The 16,937-nt window shown below is 38.0% G+C and overlaps 1 protein-coding gene across 1 annotated transcript in view; it reads left to right on the forward strand.

Moving 5' to 3' along the window:
* The window catches only part of LOC149228300 (uncharacterized), a 130,252-nt gene extending 113,538 nt beyond the window's left edge, over nucleotides 1–16,714 (forward strand). Inside the window, exons 7-9 of the mRNA XM_089378144.1 lie at nucleotides 15,879–15,989; nucleotides 16,220–16,301; nucleotides 16,406–16,714. Coding sequence (XP_089234270.1) covers nucleotides 15,879–15,989; nucleotides 16,220–16,301; nucleotides 16,406–16,464 — 252 coding nt within the window. The 3' untranslated portion in view covers nucleotides 16,465–16,714. The remainder of the gene's footprint in view (nucleotides 1–15,878; nucleotides 15,990–16,219; nucleotides 16,302–16,405) is intronic.
* Nucleotides 16,715–16,937: the final 223 nt, after the last annotated feature.

A 16,937-nucleotide genomic window follows, 5' to 3' on the forward strand; every position in this document is an offset into this window, starting at 1 on the left:
CATTATATTGCACTTACAAGACAAAGAAGAGTATATCCATCCAAAATCTTGCCAACAAGAAGCTCCAAGAGAGCGAAAATTTTCCACACATCAAATGCATTTATTCATCCAAATCATTCCGCAATTGCAGGTCCAAATTCTTTAGAGAGATCTTCCAAATCCAAGTGATGATCTGTTACAAAATGAGGCTCTCTTCAATTTATATGAGCCTCTCACAAGTTTGAATGGTCTAATTAGCCTAATTAAGCCCCTAATAATTATTTTAATGTGAAAATAGCAATAACTTTGGTGGCAAGCCCACCAAATAGATCAAATGTGTAAAATAAGCTTTACTAATGAAGCTGAAATGATAAAATAATGGTGCAAAGGGTCATTGGAAGGCCAAGATGAGTCCTCAATGTGCCATGATGAAGAGGAGGGCTCCAAAATGATGATCAAGGGGGTGGCCCCTTGATTTCCAAGCAAAACATCCTGTGGTGCTCCCAAGTGGCTGTGGGGCACAATCAATGGTCTCATGGGTCTCCAATGGCTCAATAACAAGTTGATGCTCCATCAGTGAGGGCCATGAGATGATCTGGGACCTGAATCAACTGCCAAGTGCTGGGTGCATGTGTGTGGCTGGTTTGGCAGTGTGGTCCAAGTGCATCATCATCTCTGTATGGCTGGGGCACGAGCAAGCAATGTGTGGTGCTGAAGAAGCCCATGACGTGGCAATCAATGCTCTGCTGTGGTGGAGGCCCATGGCTCTCAACGCTCACCCTACAAGTGCCATTATGACCCTATGGAGGGCTTGGATCCTGTATAGGGAGGCCAAGTCCAAGATGAAGACCCACCTACAATACTGTAGAAGATCCAATGTGTTTACTCACCTTCCAGTACAACCAATCATTAGTGCAATTGAGTAAATAAGTTTGCTAATCATGGGTAAAAGTGGATACTTCATAGTTGCATGCCCTTCCAAATGGACTTTAGGATGTACACGTGTTTCCTTTCTCGACAAGAGAGGTTAATAAAGGACCCTATTAGGTAGTTTCAACCTCTAAGGGAGAGACAAGTCGATGATACATCCATCAAATGGAAGGTATCATGTGAAATAATGATGGGACAAAGTGGGGGCAAAAGGGAGGGCTCCAAGTCACATCCACGGTACAAGGGTAGCTATAATGAGGGAAGGCCACACCTTGGGTGTATGAATGTAGGAGGGAGCAATCATGGTACATGAGTTATCCTGACCTTTGTTTTTCCACCCTTCTTCATATATCCTTTGCCTTTCATTGATTTTTCTTCCTTTCACTACTCGGGGCTCCAGGGGATGAGAGCATGATGCATATGATGTAGCAGTGATTACCCCCTTAAGTGCTGGACTAGTTGATGGCTAAAATCAACTATCTAGTGGAGTTAACTCTAGTGTTTGTCAGTTAACTGATCTCTAGTCCTAGAATAGAGATAGACATGAGTTTAGTTGAGTAATTGACTTTGTGTTAACTCAACTTACTCTTAGTTAATTGTAGTAGCTGCTAAATTTAGTCCTAGTAGGTCATGGAATTCGAATTGCCTATTGAGATTGAATGAAGGCACAAATCATATTTATTATGGTACACACGTTTTTGTGAGCAAAGCTTGAGAAGCAAGTAGAGCAATTCTCTTGGGAATTGCACAAGGAAATAGGGAATTCTCCTATTTTTTATGGAGGATTTGCACTAGGAAATAGGAGGCTCCTAGAAGGCCTTATTTGCCTAAGTGTTGGGTAAGTCTTGTAGAGAGTTGATTAGTATTGCAGCAGAGCTTTAGGCTTGAAGCAATTTCTATGTAATAGATGAGATTGCTTAGTTGATTCAATACAAGCAAGCAGGGGTTTTTCCCAGTTGGGTTCCCCAGATAATTTTGTGTTCTATGTGTGATTGTGTTTCTATTCATTTTTTTCTTTCTGCAAATTTTTGGTAGAGAAATCTTGTGTCTTTTGTGATCAGTTTGCTCTCATTAGAAGTTGTAAGGTTTCAAGGATTTTCTACATGGTATTAGAGCTGAAAACAAGATAAAGACCGAGTTCCTTGATTAGATTCAAAGTGCGTTGGAGAGAAGATCAGTTGGTGTAGGAATTCTACAAGTGCAGGAATTATGCCATCCTATGGTTTGAGGAGGCATGCCCTAGAAGAGACCTCAAACATTTGTTCATGGAAGGACAAAATGGAGGCTGTGTTAGATGATAATGGGGTTTTGGAATACATCAAGACTGATATTCAGTCTCATAGTTAACTCTAGTCTCTGTCAGTTAACTGATCTCTAGTTCTAGAATAGAGATAGACATGAGTTTAGTTGAGTAGTTGACTTTGTGTCAACTCAACATACTCTTAGTTAATTGTAGCAGCTGCTAAATTTAGCCCTAGTAGGTCATGAAATTCGAATTGCCTATTGAGATGAACGAAGGCATAAATTGTATTTATTATGCTACACATGTTTACGTGAGAAGATCTTGAGAAGCAAGCAGAGTAATTCTCATGGGAATTGCACAAGGAAATAGGGAATTCTCCTATTTTTTAAGGGAGAATTTGCACTAGGAAATAGGAGGCTCCTAGATGGCCTTATTTGCCTAAGTGTTGGGCAAGTCTTGTATAGAGTTTATCAGTATTGCAATAGAGCTTCAAGCTTGAAGCAATTTCTATGTAATAGGTCAAATTGCTCAGTTGATTCAATACAAGCAAGCATAGGTTTTTCCCGATTGGGTTCCCCAGATAAATTTTGTGTTCTATGTTTGATTGTGTTTCTATTCATTGTTTTATTTTTGCAAATTTTTGGTAGAGAAATCTTGTCTCTTTTGTGATCAGTTTGCTCTCATTAGCAGTTGCAAGGTTTCAAGGATTTTCTACATTAAGGTTGGGTAGTTCATCGCCCACCAGGGGTTGGGACAATCATGGGTTCCTTAATGATGCAAGGGGCACTCATAGGGGCCCTAGGAACTAGGGGGGTGGCCATAGTGACAACGGTTAGAGCTCATGTTCGATTTTTGCCCATGTGCTAATTTTTTTATGTCCCGACCATCTTTTTCATTTTGAGGTACATTTCTTGTTGTAAGTGTCCAAATTATGCTTTTATCTTTCTTTTTAGCTGCATCAACCTTCAGGGCATCGTTCCAGGCTCGACCCAAAGTGTGGAGAAGGGGAGGGGCAGGCTACCACCTTGTGGACCCAATGGGAAAATGTGGACCCGGATGGGAAAAATGTGAAAAATTGTTATAATGAGCGGAGGGGAGTGAAAGATATGGTGTCGGGAAACGAGACCATGCAACCAAAATTAGGGTTTCCCATGCAGCGCCACTCCTAAAGCTAGTAGCCAATAGAGGACATCCCACGGGACTAGGATACAAGATTAATCACCAAGTTGGGATAAGGGAATAAGAGTACAATCCAAGCACATTCTTTCCGTCAAATCTACCCACTAATCCATGTCCAAATGTGCCTATGAAAAGAAAGCATAAACACCCAATTACATAATGAAAAGTCATACCTTCGGGGTTGGAAGGCCCACCTTCAAACATACAATCATAACAGATGGGCGAGAGCACACAATGGCTAGCTCAGGTGGTGGAGACTATTGGCACATCGAGCTATCTGATGGCTGCAAGGGGCTGCTGGCTGCCGGCTGAAGACAAATCTAGGAGAAAATTTCTCCTATAGGGATCACCCATAGGTGGTGGGTAACATTGCATATTCTAGGATTGGCTTAAAGTCTCCTTTTTGTTAGCAATATGGTTGACATAGGGGTAAGGGTGATCTTCACCAATGACCATTGCAATTTAATAAGAAGTGATTTAGTCTTAGCTAGAGGAGAGCTCATGGGAACTCTACACAAATTGGATGCAATTACGTTTGAGTATCGATAACAACAATCTAATGTTCATTGACATGTCAAGGCATCACTGGTACTAGAGTAAGTGCACTAACTCAACATCCAATTAATAATTTGACACTTTGGAATTAATGAATGGGCAAATTCGCAACCAAGCTTTGTGTGATTTGAGTTTAATACAAATGGTGTAGGGGCTAGAAGAAATAGGAAGTTCGTGTGTTCTTAAGTTCTACGGGAGTTGCATTTATGAAAACAACATGATGTAAAATTTGCTTCAAGCAAATATGAGACAAAAGAAGTTTTCAAATCGATTCATAGTCATAGCAGTAGATCATTTCGGGTTTCCTTTGCTGGAGGATCTATAACTTTGTCATTGCTATTGATATTTCTCAAGGAAAATGTGGGTATATGACATATGTCATGAAGAATAGATAGACTGGGAAGTACATGGAAGCATTACAAAGTGATAACCAAAATGACTATTGATCCAAAGAATTTGAGGGATTCTATCAAGATAGTAAGATAGCTTGGTTCAAAACCAAGCAGTACATTATGCAACAAATTGGAGTTGTTGAGAGAATGAATAGGATGCTCCTAGATAAAGCTAGAAGTATGCAAATAGATGGTGGCTTATATAGGTGTTTTTGGGTAGAGGCAGTGGCAACCACATGTAAAAAGGATAAAAATTAACATCCACTTAGACAGGTTTGGGCTATCAGACATGTGCGAAGCCCCTTTGATGATGGAGAGAAACCAATTAGAAGAGGTTGAACACCTCTTTGTCACACAAACAAGGGATCTACATTGGTTGGGATTTGATCTTGGGCAATTCACATGATGTTTCCTCATTATCTGGCAAATAGATCTCCAATTTCAGTGCCCAATGATATAATGTCAAAGGAGCTATGGAATGGAATAAATCATTAGTGGCACATACTCATGTGTTTGGTTGCTAGGCATATCTGCATGTGCTCAGTAAGGAGTTGTAAAAGCTAGATAATAGGAATATTAAATGCATATTTGTTGGATATACAAATGGTGTTAAATGGTACAAATTGTGTCAACCCATTGAACACAACAAATAATATTCAAGGTGTTATCTTGAGAAAATAAATCTAAAGAAGTCAAGTAGCTTTAGGACAACATTATTAGTTCAAATAGTGAAGGTGTTGAAAAAATTGTAACTAGGTCCGGTCTTCATAAATGTAATTATGATCTTTGTACTTGTAAAATAAAAGAATTATTATTTTTTGTCATTATCAAGAATGGGTTTCTTGCCCATTTGATAGGTCAAGCACATGTTTAAGTGCTTCTAGGAAAGTCAAAGAGTCAATGTAATTGTTGAAGACCCATGTGGGCATGTTACACTATGTAAATCTATGTATTAGAGTCAAAGAAATATGTCAAAAGAGATCCTCCAAAGCAAAGACAAGTCTCCTCTTCAAGTCGGCTCAAAGAAATGAATTTTTTGGTGCACTTAAGGACATGTCAGCCTCACTAGCTCAAGTCGGCCCAAATAGGAGGGACAAACTCCTATATATAGGGCAGTTCGACCTCACCAATAGACCATCAAGCTATCTCTGAAGTCAGCGAAGAAGAGGGTCAAGAAGGAGGTGCGAAGAAGAGCAAAAGGTTGCTTCTAGGCCAACGAAGAAGAGAAGAAAGAAATCCAAATTTTTGGGACTGTTTTAGGGCTCTTTTCTGTCACACGTGCGAAGGAGAAAGGGCTCATTCTGCTGCCATATCAGATCTGCAATTGCAGTCATAAGAAGTAGCTCGGTTGGGCTAGAAGAGATCAACAATCCAAGTCTCCTCATCAAGCGAAGAAGGGGACACCTAAAGCGAAGTAAAGAGGCAAGTAAAAAGGTCTATTTCAAGCCCTAGATCAGCCACACGTGCGAAGAAATCAGATCTGCAGTAGGGTTAAGAGGATCAGCCTCTAACTCAGAGATACACCAGAAGAAGAGGCTCATTATCTAGTCCAAGTGTCAAGGAAAAGGAAGATTTCCAAGCGAAGGAAAGGAAGGCATCAAAGAAGAGGTCTCTAAGGAGACCTAGGGTTTCTGCAGTTGCCGGAAAAGGAGCGAAGGAAAGTGCCATCAGTTGCCGGAAGAAGTGCGAAGAAAGAGATCAAGGTGCAATATAGAAGGAGGCATTGATTGAAGGACAAAAATGAAGTTGCAAAAGAGAGACTGCGTCTTGTGCTTGGAGGATCTACCAGTCAAGGGTCTAAGGTTTGGCATTTGTCAATTGAAGCTTCAATAAGAGAAATTTGCAAAAGGGTTTTCCTCTATAGGAGAGAGAGGATTGACTGAGAACCAACATCTTGTGTTCTTGTCTCCTTTTGTTTTGGTAACTGTTTGATAAAGTAAGAGAACACACACTAATAATGACAAGAGAAGATTGTGCTAATAAGAAAAGTAAAAGTACTTCACAAATAGTTATCATCGTCAGAAGAATCTCATCCTAACCTAGATGCCCTAGATTCTTCAACATGGTATCAGAGCTAAGGTGACACATCAAGGAAGGGCATCTCAAGAACACATAGAAGATCAAAGCATCAAGATCAAGAAGCAAGGGCACACAAAGGTTGAAACATCAGATCCATCAAAGACAAGGACGATTATTATCACCTCTCCTAGATCCATCAAGAAGGATTACCATCCTAGGAACAAAGAAAGAAGAAAGCCCTCCATATAAAGGCATCTACAAGAAGGTTCATCCAAGAAGAGTTTACATCAAAGACTCATCATTTTCAAAGAAAGGTACTTAGGTCCAGGCCCATCATTAAAGATTTCCAGATCTACACTATGAAAAGTTTTCATCAACAAGCAAATCTCTCATAAGGCACCTTGAAGGAAGCATCTTAAAGAACTCCAAGATCTACGAAGTCAAATCATCAAATCTTCAAGGAAGCAACATGATCTCTTCACAACAACTCTCTCAAGTAAGTTCTTTTATGTCCTCTTCTGAACATATTAAAATGTCTTTTTTCAAGGAAAGCAACAAATTGGTTGGGACTGCAAATTTCCTTGCATGGAAAAAGAGGACTGATCTACTTCTCAAATAAAATGAACTTATGGACTATATCAAAGGGAGTGTCACTGTTCCTACTAAGGAACAAACTGAAGCCCTAGCAAAGTATAATAAGGATGAAACAAGGGCTCCATCAAGGACCCTCTCATTCCTTATGTTTCCAAACTTGAAACATCTAAAGAAATCTATGATACGCTGGTGGAGGTATTCTCAGTTAGTACAATTGGAGAAGTGATATTGTTGCGTAATGAATTGTATAAAATGAAGATATCCAAGGAAGAAGGAATAGCTCCTTACTTCATGAAGGTCTATGAGATGAGAGACCAACTGGAAGAACTGGGAGAAGTTACATCAGACAGAGAAATGACAATTGTAGTGCTCAATGCATTAACTGAGGAATGGGGCAACTTCACATCAAGTATATATGCCAAGAAAGAAGCTACCCTGTTGAATGAACTTTGGTCTCTATGCAAAATTGAGGAGACTAGACTCAAAGCCAAAGATGATGTGGGATCAAAGGAGCAAGCATTTGTTGCTATGGCCAAGAGAAAAGCGAAATTTGGCAAGTTTGGTCCCCAAAGAAAGGGTAAAAGAGAGATGTCTAAAGTCCAATGCTTTGGCTGTCAAGAGTATGGACACTATAAGGGGGATTGTCCTAAGTTCAAGAAGGACAACAATAAGAGGAAATGAGAAGAAGCCCACATTACCCAAGAAGTGAAAGAAGAAGAGAAGAAGCAGAAGGAGGAGGACCCTCCAAATCTCTACTATGACTGAGATCAACTTCTTCACATAAGTCTTCTTTAAAGTTTTGGGTATCATAGGAACATGTAGCAGTAGGATAGAATGCATGGTTTATGAGAATGGCATCTTCAGGAATATAGGAGCATTATGTAGAGATAGCTCAGATAAATATATTCATGTAGGAAGGATGTAACCATTGGATAACCTCATCAATGCATAAATGGATGATCATGATCAAGAAGAATCATCTTAGAAGGTCACTATCATTAGCAGAAGGAGCATTTGCAGGATGAGGACTACAAGAATCCTCCGGTGGAATCTTCAATAGAGGGTTCATGACTTTCAGGAAAAGCAGATGTCTTGATAGGAATTCCACTTATGGGGATTCAAGAAAGGATGATATGTAGGCAAGGAAAGATGTAGCAAAGCAAAGGGGATTGAGGTAATCTAAATCTAGGAAGCTGTCAAAGAAAGCTGAGATGATCAAGGAAAGAACTAAGATGAGGTATATATGCATCTATGTTTTCAGTTAAAGTCATGTCATCATTTGTATCAATGAGCATGGGGAATTTCTTTGGTAGCATGGTCAAGAATAGGGTAGATCTCTTTCATTGAAGAAAATGCACGAAGGCATTGTTCACTCATTGATAAAGGTCAACATGAGAAATGTCCTCATATGGAGTATGAGGTGGTTGACTAAGAAAATCTATAAAGAAGCATCTGAGATAAAGAGATTAGGAGTAAAGGACAACGTGTACACTAGGAATCAACATCCGACAGACATGTTGAGACATCTCCTGGAAGAAGGCACGAGAATTCTGACAAAGGAAGAAAAAGATCAAAGGATCCTTGACACCTAGAGAGGCCTTGGAGATATGAACATGCAGGATGCTGATGATTCAAGCCAACAAGATGTCATGATGGAAAGCCATATCGTAAGGTACTATTTGATTTAATGCTATATTGTGATTTTTCTCGAGTAATATCTGGATGGGACCATGCGGGGCTACTAGAACAAGAGTTGTAAGTGCAAGTACAACTAGCATTCATGTGGTGGATGGAAATTCCTGAAAGAAGCATGATGAGAAAGAAGTAGCCATATGACGAAGGTTCCAGATATGTATTAAGAAGGCCACTTTCCATGAAGAAAGGAATGACATGAGGAATCAAGAAGGAAAGTGATTGATCGCTGATGCCCTACAAGGAAGAAGCCCGACTGAATTTCATGACATCAAGGAAAGAAATTGATCAAGCAGGTGAAGGACCCACAACAAGAAGTTGCTGATGGATAAGGAGAGTCCCTAGTTGAAGAGGGAGCTCTGACAAGTGCCTAACTAAGAGGGAGCTTGGGCAAGTTCCTGGTCAGAAGGAACTTGGGTACATTCCTTTACAGGAATGGGCATATCTTCCCTAGCTGAGAGGGAGAGATAGACACAACATTCTTGTCTTCATTTGGGAAGAAAGAATGGAGGATTCGATAATCATCTGGCATCTGATGCTCTTTGAGGATGTGTAGGGAATTCAAGAGAAGAGTAGGCAAGAGGACCAATATTCTTTAAGGGTTGGGAACCCAAGATAAGAATAGTCCTAGAAGGTCATACTCAGTGAACACCCGAATGGGTATGTGTGAAAATTTATGAATCTAACAAATCAGAAATCCTACTGCATTAAACTGATTTGCAATACCTACTTGTGTTCTTCATTCTAAAAACTTATTTTCAGAAATATTCAGAAAATATTAATGCAAATAAATTGTAGCCTACACCAATATACAGATCAAGTACTGAAAAAATAAATGAGACAACCACACAAAGGACACACTTAATTTTGGACTAAACGTCCCCAGAAAAACCTAGTGTTGGAAAATCGGTGCAGCAGATATGAGGGTTTTATTACTAAGAAGATTTCTGAATACAACTAGGGTGCCAAATTTGGTTCACCCAACAGAGAATAAACCTGACAAAAGTACCTCTATCCGGAGACAGATATTTTGGTGGATCCAACAACTGGATGAACAAACCCCACAGGTGACTGCGCTGTCCCCAGTGTTGTGCAGCGATGGCTGCTCCCAGCTCTGCGCTGGAACTGTGTCACCTCCTCTAGGAGCTGCGTCACCCTCCCAGTGAGCCTTCCCGGCTCAGAAATCAATCTACTGAACTGATGCCCGATCTGCCTCACAGAAACCCCAGTGCTGCCTCTAAGTGACCGCGTTAGCCCTCCTGGAGCTGTGTTGTCTCTCTTTGTTGCTGCACTGCCTCTCTGTTATGTATTCTTGGCCTTGGACAAAAGTCCAATGCCGAACTGCCCCTTTCTGCACTAGAAGCTTACTCCGAAATTCTCAGCAAACCACACCCCAAAATTTTGATCTAGCTCAAGTGTTGCTCTCCCTCTGTGTGTTCTCCAACTGACCCCAAGCCTTCCTTTATACTTTTCTTGTTGAGAAATCAACGGTCGTGATCTAATCTCTAATCAACGACTAAGATTAAATTAGACTTGATCCTCATCACTTAGACGCTTCTCACCCATATTTACATTAATTCACTTTAATTATTTTAATTTCCTAAGTTTTAACTTAGGCACCATTAAAATTTAAAAATAATTAATTATTTGAATAACATGCACTCTAGGTGGAATTTCTCCTAACGATTTTTGGGTCTTGGAGATCTCATGTGTTCTAGCCCCTCCATAAATTTTCAGAGCTAGAGCACATCCGATGCTACCCAAAAATCAACCGTATGTACCTTGAGAGACATTGATGAAAGTGTCTATAGTCATTGGCCTCGCCAACATTGTGCTTTGGTCTAATGAGAGATAGAGCTGTCAGTTAAGGCCTTGCTGTGGAAACAATGTTGGTTACTATGATAATTGATCTAATTTCTAAAAAAATATTTCTGCAGTATTCAGTTTTCATTTATTCCATTAATCGTTATTGTGAAGCTGTTTCATAATCCTTTTTCTTTTTGGCTCTCCTTTATGTTGGCCTCAAGAAAACTCTGCTAGCATTAGAATCAAGTTGCAACTATTTCAACATTAACTCGCTTCAAGCATAACCAGAAGTAAACTGAAATGCAGGTAGGCCTTGTGTTTATAGTGAATTCCTGATCCAATAACCATGAAGAAATACAATATCGGAAGGAGAGAATTTATCTATGCCATTGTCAAGTTGCCAGTTTTCCATTCTTCTATGCACCGCATATACTTCTTTCATGTAGTGGTTCTCCATCTTCGTTTCTATTCATTGATATTCTCTATGGATTTCAATCTACGTTGCCATTGTTGTTGAGACTTGTGATATTGGGTTCGCAAATTTTAAAGTTAACGTCATTGAGCTATTGGGTTTGTTGACCACTACGTGTCAACGACCCATAGCATTACACCCCATTTTTTCACAAAAGGGATAATGCTTGATCGATTTGTTCTTGCCATCCAACTATCATCATCAACCTGAGGATCATGTTATAATGTAAACCCATTCTGCATGTGTATAATGTAAATAATCTCAGCAGATCTGTGTCGTGTATGTAATTACCTAGGTAAACCTATTTTTCTGGTGACGATCTAAATTCCGGGAGGTTTTTTGTCTCACTGATCCATTCTTGGATGGTCGGTAGAGTTTTCTTTAAGCCTTACCCCAAAGCCGGAATGGATTTTGTCATTGGGATCTTAGGGGAGTCCTAGTGTTCTAGATTGAGTCTATGTAAAAGCGATTTGGGAATAATCCTAACTATTTGGTTAGGTTATTTTATTACAAATTGCTTGATCTGCTAGATTATATTTGTGTCGCAGAACTGGGTAGTCTGTGAGGGTCTTTTGCAAATGGGTTTTTCCCCTTGAGATGTAAAAAATGTAAAAATCATGATGTAAAGTGTCTTGAGGGTTAAAAAAATAATTTATCTCCTCATAGGTTAATTAATTAAATTTTCTGGCCAAAATTAATCAAAATCTTAAGCCAAAAATTTAATTAATTCTAGGTCCTAGGTAAATTTAAATTCTCTGAAGGCAAAATTTGTTGGTCCTTAAAAATTAAATTTTAAGAGGTCCAGGGACTGCGGTAAATTGATTATTTTGCTAAATTTTAAGCCTTTGGTCCCTGGGGTTAAGTCAAAGTCAAAATTTTGAGGAAATTAATTCAAAAAATTAATTTTTGAATTAATTAAAATGTATTAAATTGAAAAATTCGAATTTCCTCAATAATTTAAAATTTCAATGGATGAGATTAAAAGAAATTTTGATCCTCATCAATGGTCGAGATTGCTTTGACGAGGATTACTCGAACTAGCCGTTGGAGGATTTATCTTTAAATAGGAGGTCATTTGTCAGTCAAAAGCTCCGATCTCTAGATTGTGTACTAATCGAAAAGCTCTCTTGTAATCCTTTTTATGAGCAATAAAGAAAGACTTTGGGGTTAAATTTCTGTTGGTGTTACTCCTCCTGGAAACATTGTAAGATGTGTAATTTTCATGCATAGATTTCTTTTTAGCCATTGATGATAGCTTTCTGAAAAGCGATTTGAGTACATGTATCTTGCTCAGTCTCTGGGGTTTGAATGATAATTTAAGTTTTCAATATAATAGTAGGTATCTCTATTTATTTGAATTTTATTATCGTTTTCTCACTCTATGTTGATGGTTAAATTGAGTTTTGTAGGAAATCCTTGATTATTAGATCATCAGACGTTCGAGGAAGTTTTCGGTTGAACCAATTAACTCCCGATCTGTGTTTTTTGAAGAGCCCAACTTGATTTGATCCCTGGCTTATCATAAGATATTTTTAATGGGTGATGCATGTAGGGTTTTGAGCTCAGTACCTCCTTTAAAATTCAAAAGTTTTTTTTCTTTTTTCTTTTTTGTGCTAAATCGGTAGATCTGGCTGTTGAGAGCTTCAGATCATCAGATCTTGGAGCGGAGTTGGACTCACGCTCCCTAGATCTGATAGATCTGTCATCTATGTACATAGATCTGTAAAATTATTTTTAGTTTTCTGACTTGGGTTTTCTGGGTTTTAGTTTTTTAGGTCATTGTATATATCGTTTGGGTGTTTCTTGTTGTCTTGCAGCAATAGATTTGAAGGAGAAAATTGTGTAGTGTCCAGATCTAGACCCTAAAGGGTAAGATTTGAATCTCTGGGGTTCATCAACATCATTTTTTGCAGGAATCATATCCAAATTTTGCAGTCCAAGGGTTTAAATTTATTTATTTTCAGATTTGGAAATTTTTTGAGGGTTTCATTAACAAATCTGAAGCAAGTGGATTCCATAATTTTGTTTTGATCTGGATAATTTCACTGGTAAATATTAAGCAGAGGTATAAGATCTTAATCTGGAAATTTCTCTTCGGTTCTTAGGCTGCAATTTCTCTGCTACCTGGGGTTTCCTAAGCAGAAAATTTCGAATTCGCCTTCACTGTTGTTTTCTGGAAAATTTCAAAATTATTTTCTGGGTTTGGGTTTAATTTTTTTTTTGAAATTTGGAAAAACTTGGGTTTATTCATGCGTTTTCTGTCCAGATCCATGGCTTCTCCATTCGCTGCCATCAAACCCTGCAGATTCACGTTTCTCCCTTGGCCTTCAAACCCTCGTTTTTGCTCCTATCCGCAGCCTTTCTTGTTGCCAGATCTCTGCCCCTTCACCTCCTCTACGTGAGCTCCAACTTGTCCTCTAACATAGCTGCTCTGTCCGCACCTGCTGCATATACCCTCGCTGCTAACTCTCCCTCCGTCCAGCTATCCTCCAGCCCTTTCATGAATTTTCTCAAGCCTACACCATCCCTCATTCCGTTGTTTTTCTTCATACCCTCACACAGCCTTTCCTCCTCAAACTGCAGTTAAATCTCTCACGCTACTCCATACGTTGTCTGCTCTTCCTAACCTGCCCTTCTCACCATTGCTGTCCAGCCTTTCACGCTGTATCTTAACCCTTTATTTGCTTCTCACGTAGCCATCACCGCAGCTTGAACCCTCCATCCGTCGACCTACAAAAAACCCTTCGAGCTCATCTCCAGTCCATCCTCCCATTGCAGTCTCTCGCTTTCCCTTCGAGCTCTCCTTCCACCATCCGGACCTGCATTCAACAAAACAACATTTCGATTTTTTTATTTTATTTGCATAATGTATAGGTTTATGATTTGAGTTAGGGTTAATTGTAACACATTTCGATTTTTCTATTTGTTTCATTTGTCTATATTTCTTTACTTTTACCATTGGGTTTGTACTTCTTTTTATTATTTTCTTCTTTTTTGATTTTCGATTTCATTTAAAGTTTACTTTAGTTTACTTCATTAAAATTTCATTTTTGATTTTATTTTACATTGTTTCATTTTGAATTTTATTTCTTATAAAAAATAAAAAAAAATAAAAAATATCTAATATATTTAAAGATCTAAAAATTAAAACAATTAAAAACTTTTAAAAAACTAGCCTTTTGACATTTTTTTTTTTCTAATTTAAAAAGTTCATTAAAATCATAAAAATATAATTAAAAATTCATAACATTTTTGAAAAACCTAAAAATCCTAAACATTAAAAAATTCTAAAAATTTTAAATTTTTGACTAAGGATTTAAAATGAAATAAATTAAGGGGTTTTCGCTTAATCATTAAAGTTTTTAATGCGGCTTATGGCCCATTAAAAATTTCGTTTTTTTAACCCGTTGATTTGTTTTACTTCTTTAGTTATCGCCTAAGGAATAATTAAGATTTGAATTTGAAGTTCCTTAGTGTCATTAAATGCATGTTTTTCTATGGTCAAGGTGCAATAAACGTTTTAAATCATATTTGGCTTTTGAAGAAAGTCAATTGAATCTAGATCTGGGCAGTTAATGGAAATCATTTTAGATCTAGAATCTTTTGCATGTTACAGTGTTGGGTGTTTATATTGATTATTCATGATTGTCATTATTCGTCACATATTGAAAATTGTTCTGGATAACTTGTTTTATTTAGTTGATGGTTAATTCAAATAATAAAGGCACTAGTCTATAATTATTTATATCTTGTGGTTGTGTCTTGGTTACATTAGTGCTTGATCTATTCATCTAAGTTAATCGAGATTCGTTTAGATTCATCAAGTTGTCCATCATTAAAATCTCCTAGAGCCCATGTTCCACAGGCTTCCTCATCCATTTACCTCAGGGACTACCCCCCTTGACTTGCCTAGGAGAGAGTCTAAGTGGAGTGAGTAAGGATCAAGAGTGACAGCCCTTACTCTGAGTGTTGTCGCGGTGCCTAGACACTTTGTGCAACAACAGGGTTCATGTAATCACATGACTTTAGAAACAAAGTACTTTTTTGTGATTATCTCTTGTATGAAAGAAAAAATCATGCATACATCATTGCAAATGATTTTGTTGTTGTTGTTAAAAATGGTGTCCTATTAGAATTCATATGTAAAACCAATGAAGATAACCATGCAAGACAGGTACTGCAGGTTGAAGAAAAGGTGGTTAAAATGATAAAGGAAAAGACAATTGAAAGGAAGTTTGAAAAGTGGGAGGAAAAATTACTTGATGGGAGAAGACATAACCATAGGAAAACTCTATGAATGAGCGAAGCAAAATCCATAAGGGACCTAGAAGAATCTGGTATACAGGTTAATTATACATTGAAGTAGACAATATTTTACTTGCACTTAAGGAAATGAAAAAAGAAATGCTTACAAAAGAGTGTAATGATAGCAGACGACTGTGGAGATAGAAATTGTATAATCCCAACTTTATATCCACGTACTATTGTCCTAAAAATGGAAACCTAAGTTTGGTATGCATTTCCCATTTTTAATGGTGATTCTTATATCCACTAGTAGTGAATTTGGCAGACACCTTAGAACCACTGATACATAAGTTCTCCATCATCTATCATTTGTTCAACATATTCTACACCCTTCAGTGAAGCTAACGTGGTCCATGACAGACAATCTGCCCAGCATATGTATTAGTTATCTTCAACTGTGGATCTCTTCAGTCAATGATTCTCAATCTGGATTCTGTCTCTCTTAAAATTTAAAATATTAAGCTCTCATCATTATGAATGTACTCTTTACTCCTTTAGGTCAACCCTATCTGTTCTGTAAAGATGCAAAGTTGTTTCACATTACTTGTATGTGTTGTGCATTCTTAGTTTCGAGACCAATACTAAAAACAAAGCTCTTGCTTGAGTTCTTGTATATGATACAGTGAAAAGGGATGTGGATTGAACATACTGTTGTTCTTGTTAAGCATCTCGTAGTGCACAAATGTTATTGTAAGAGGCTGTTCTCTTTCAGGTGAACGCATGGCTTGAAGAGCTTCTTTGGGAAAGAAATGGCAACATGGAGGTGTACCGCTGCAAAGGTGTTCTAAACATCCTTGGCTCCGATGAAGTTCACATCATACAGGTTGTTGATGGTTGGCTTATTGCATCTACATTCTTAAGAGTAGGGGATGGATTCTTCCTTTAGTTTTCGCAGGAATTTGATTCTCAGGTTGTGTGAAGACCATGACTACAATTTTAAACTTGGTTATAAATTAGTAAAACACAAGTTCTCTTCCCAGGACAGAAAATTGTACATGTCAACTGTCTTAAGAAAACTATTGAAGCTGATTTGCGTTAACAAAATTCTGGCAGGCAGTTAGAGAGTTATATGAGATCATTCCAGGTCGAAAGTGGAAAGCAGGGGAGGATCGGATCAATAAGATTGTATTTATAGGCAAGATTTGTCATAGGCAACTATTTTCTGTTATTTGCTTGTCATGTTTTATTTCTTGGTTATTGAGGTTCTGGACTCTGAATTTCAGTTATTGCAATGTGCAGGTAGAAAATTGGATGTAAACATCATTTCTACTTCGTTAAACTCTTGCCTTGCAAGGTGAAAGTTCTATCAAAGATTGCACCCTTTTGAAACTGTTGAAGCTTATATGCAATAGATAACTATGAAACAGATGACTTACATGTAATGAAGGCTCCATTTTGAAACTCTTGAAATGTAATGATGGCTTGTTGAAAATGTCAGCAAATAGGCACTATTTTTTTAGCTATTACATTGTGAAACTTAAAGAACAGCGACATGTAATGTTTAGTGCATGGAACATAAAAGAAGAGGAACATGGAATGTTTAGTTCACTCTTGGGTTTTTTTTTGCATGATAATTGCTATGTAATATCGGATTAAGTTAACAAAATTAAGGGGTGGATTGGGAATAATCAATCCTACAATAGTTTCTAAGAATTCTATGTTTTGCCTGCTGAAAATGAAGGATTTTATATTTTCTATAGCTATGAGACTCTAAACAATTTTGCAAACAATGTGTTGGTGAATATATGGTCGAGGTATGTAACGCCACTTA

This window comes from Pinus tabuliformis, chromosome J, assembly GCF_031772625.1.
Source record: "Pinus tabuliformis cultivar Carrire ecotype Pingquan chromosome J, CPIR1, whole genome shotgun sequence".
NCBI classification, from domain to species: Eukaryota; Viridiplantae; Streptophyta; class Pinopsida; order Pinales; family Pinaceae; genus Pinus; species Pinus tabuliformis.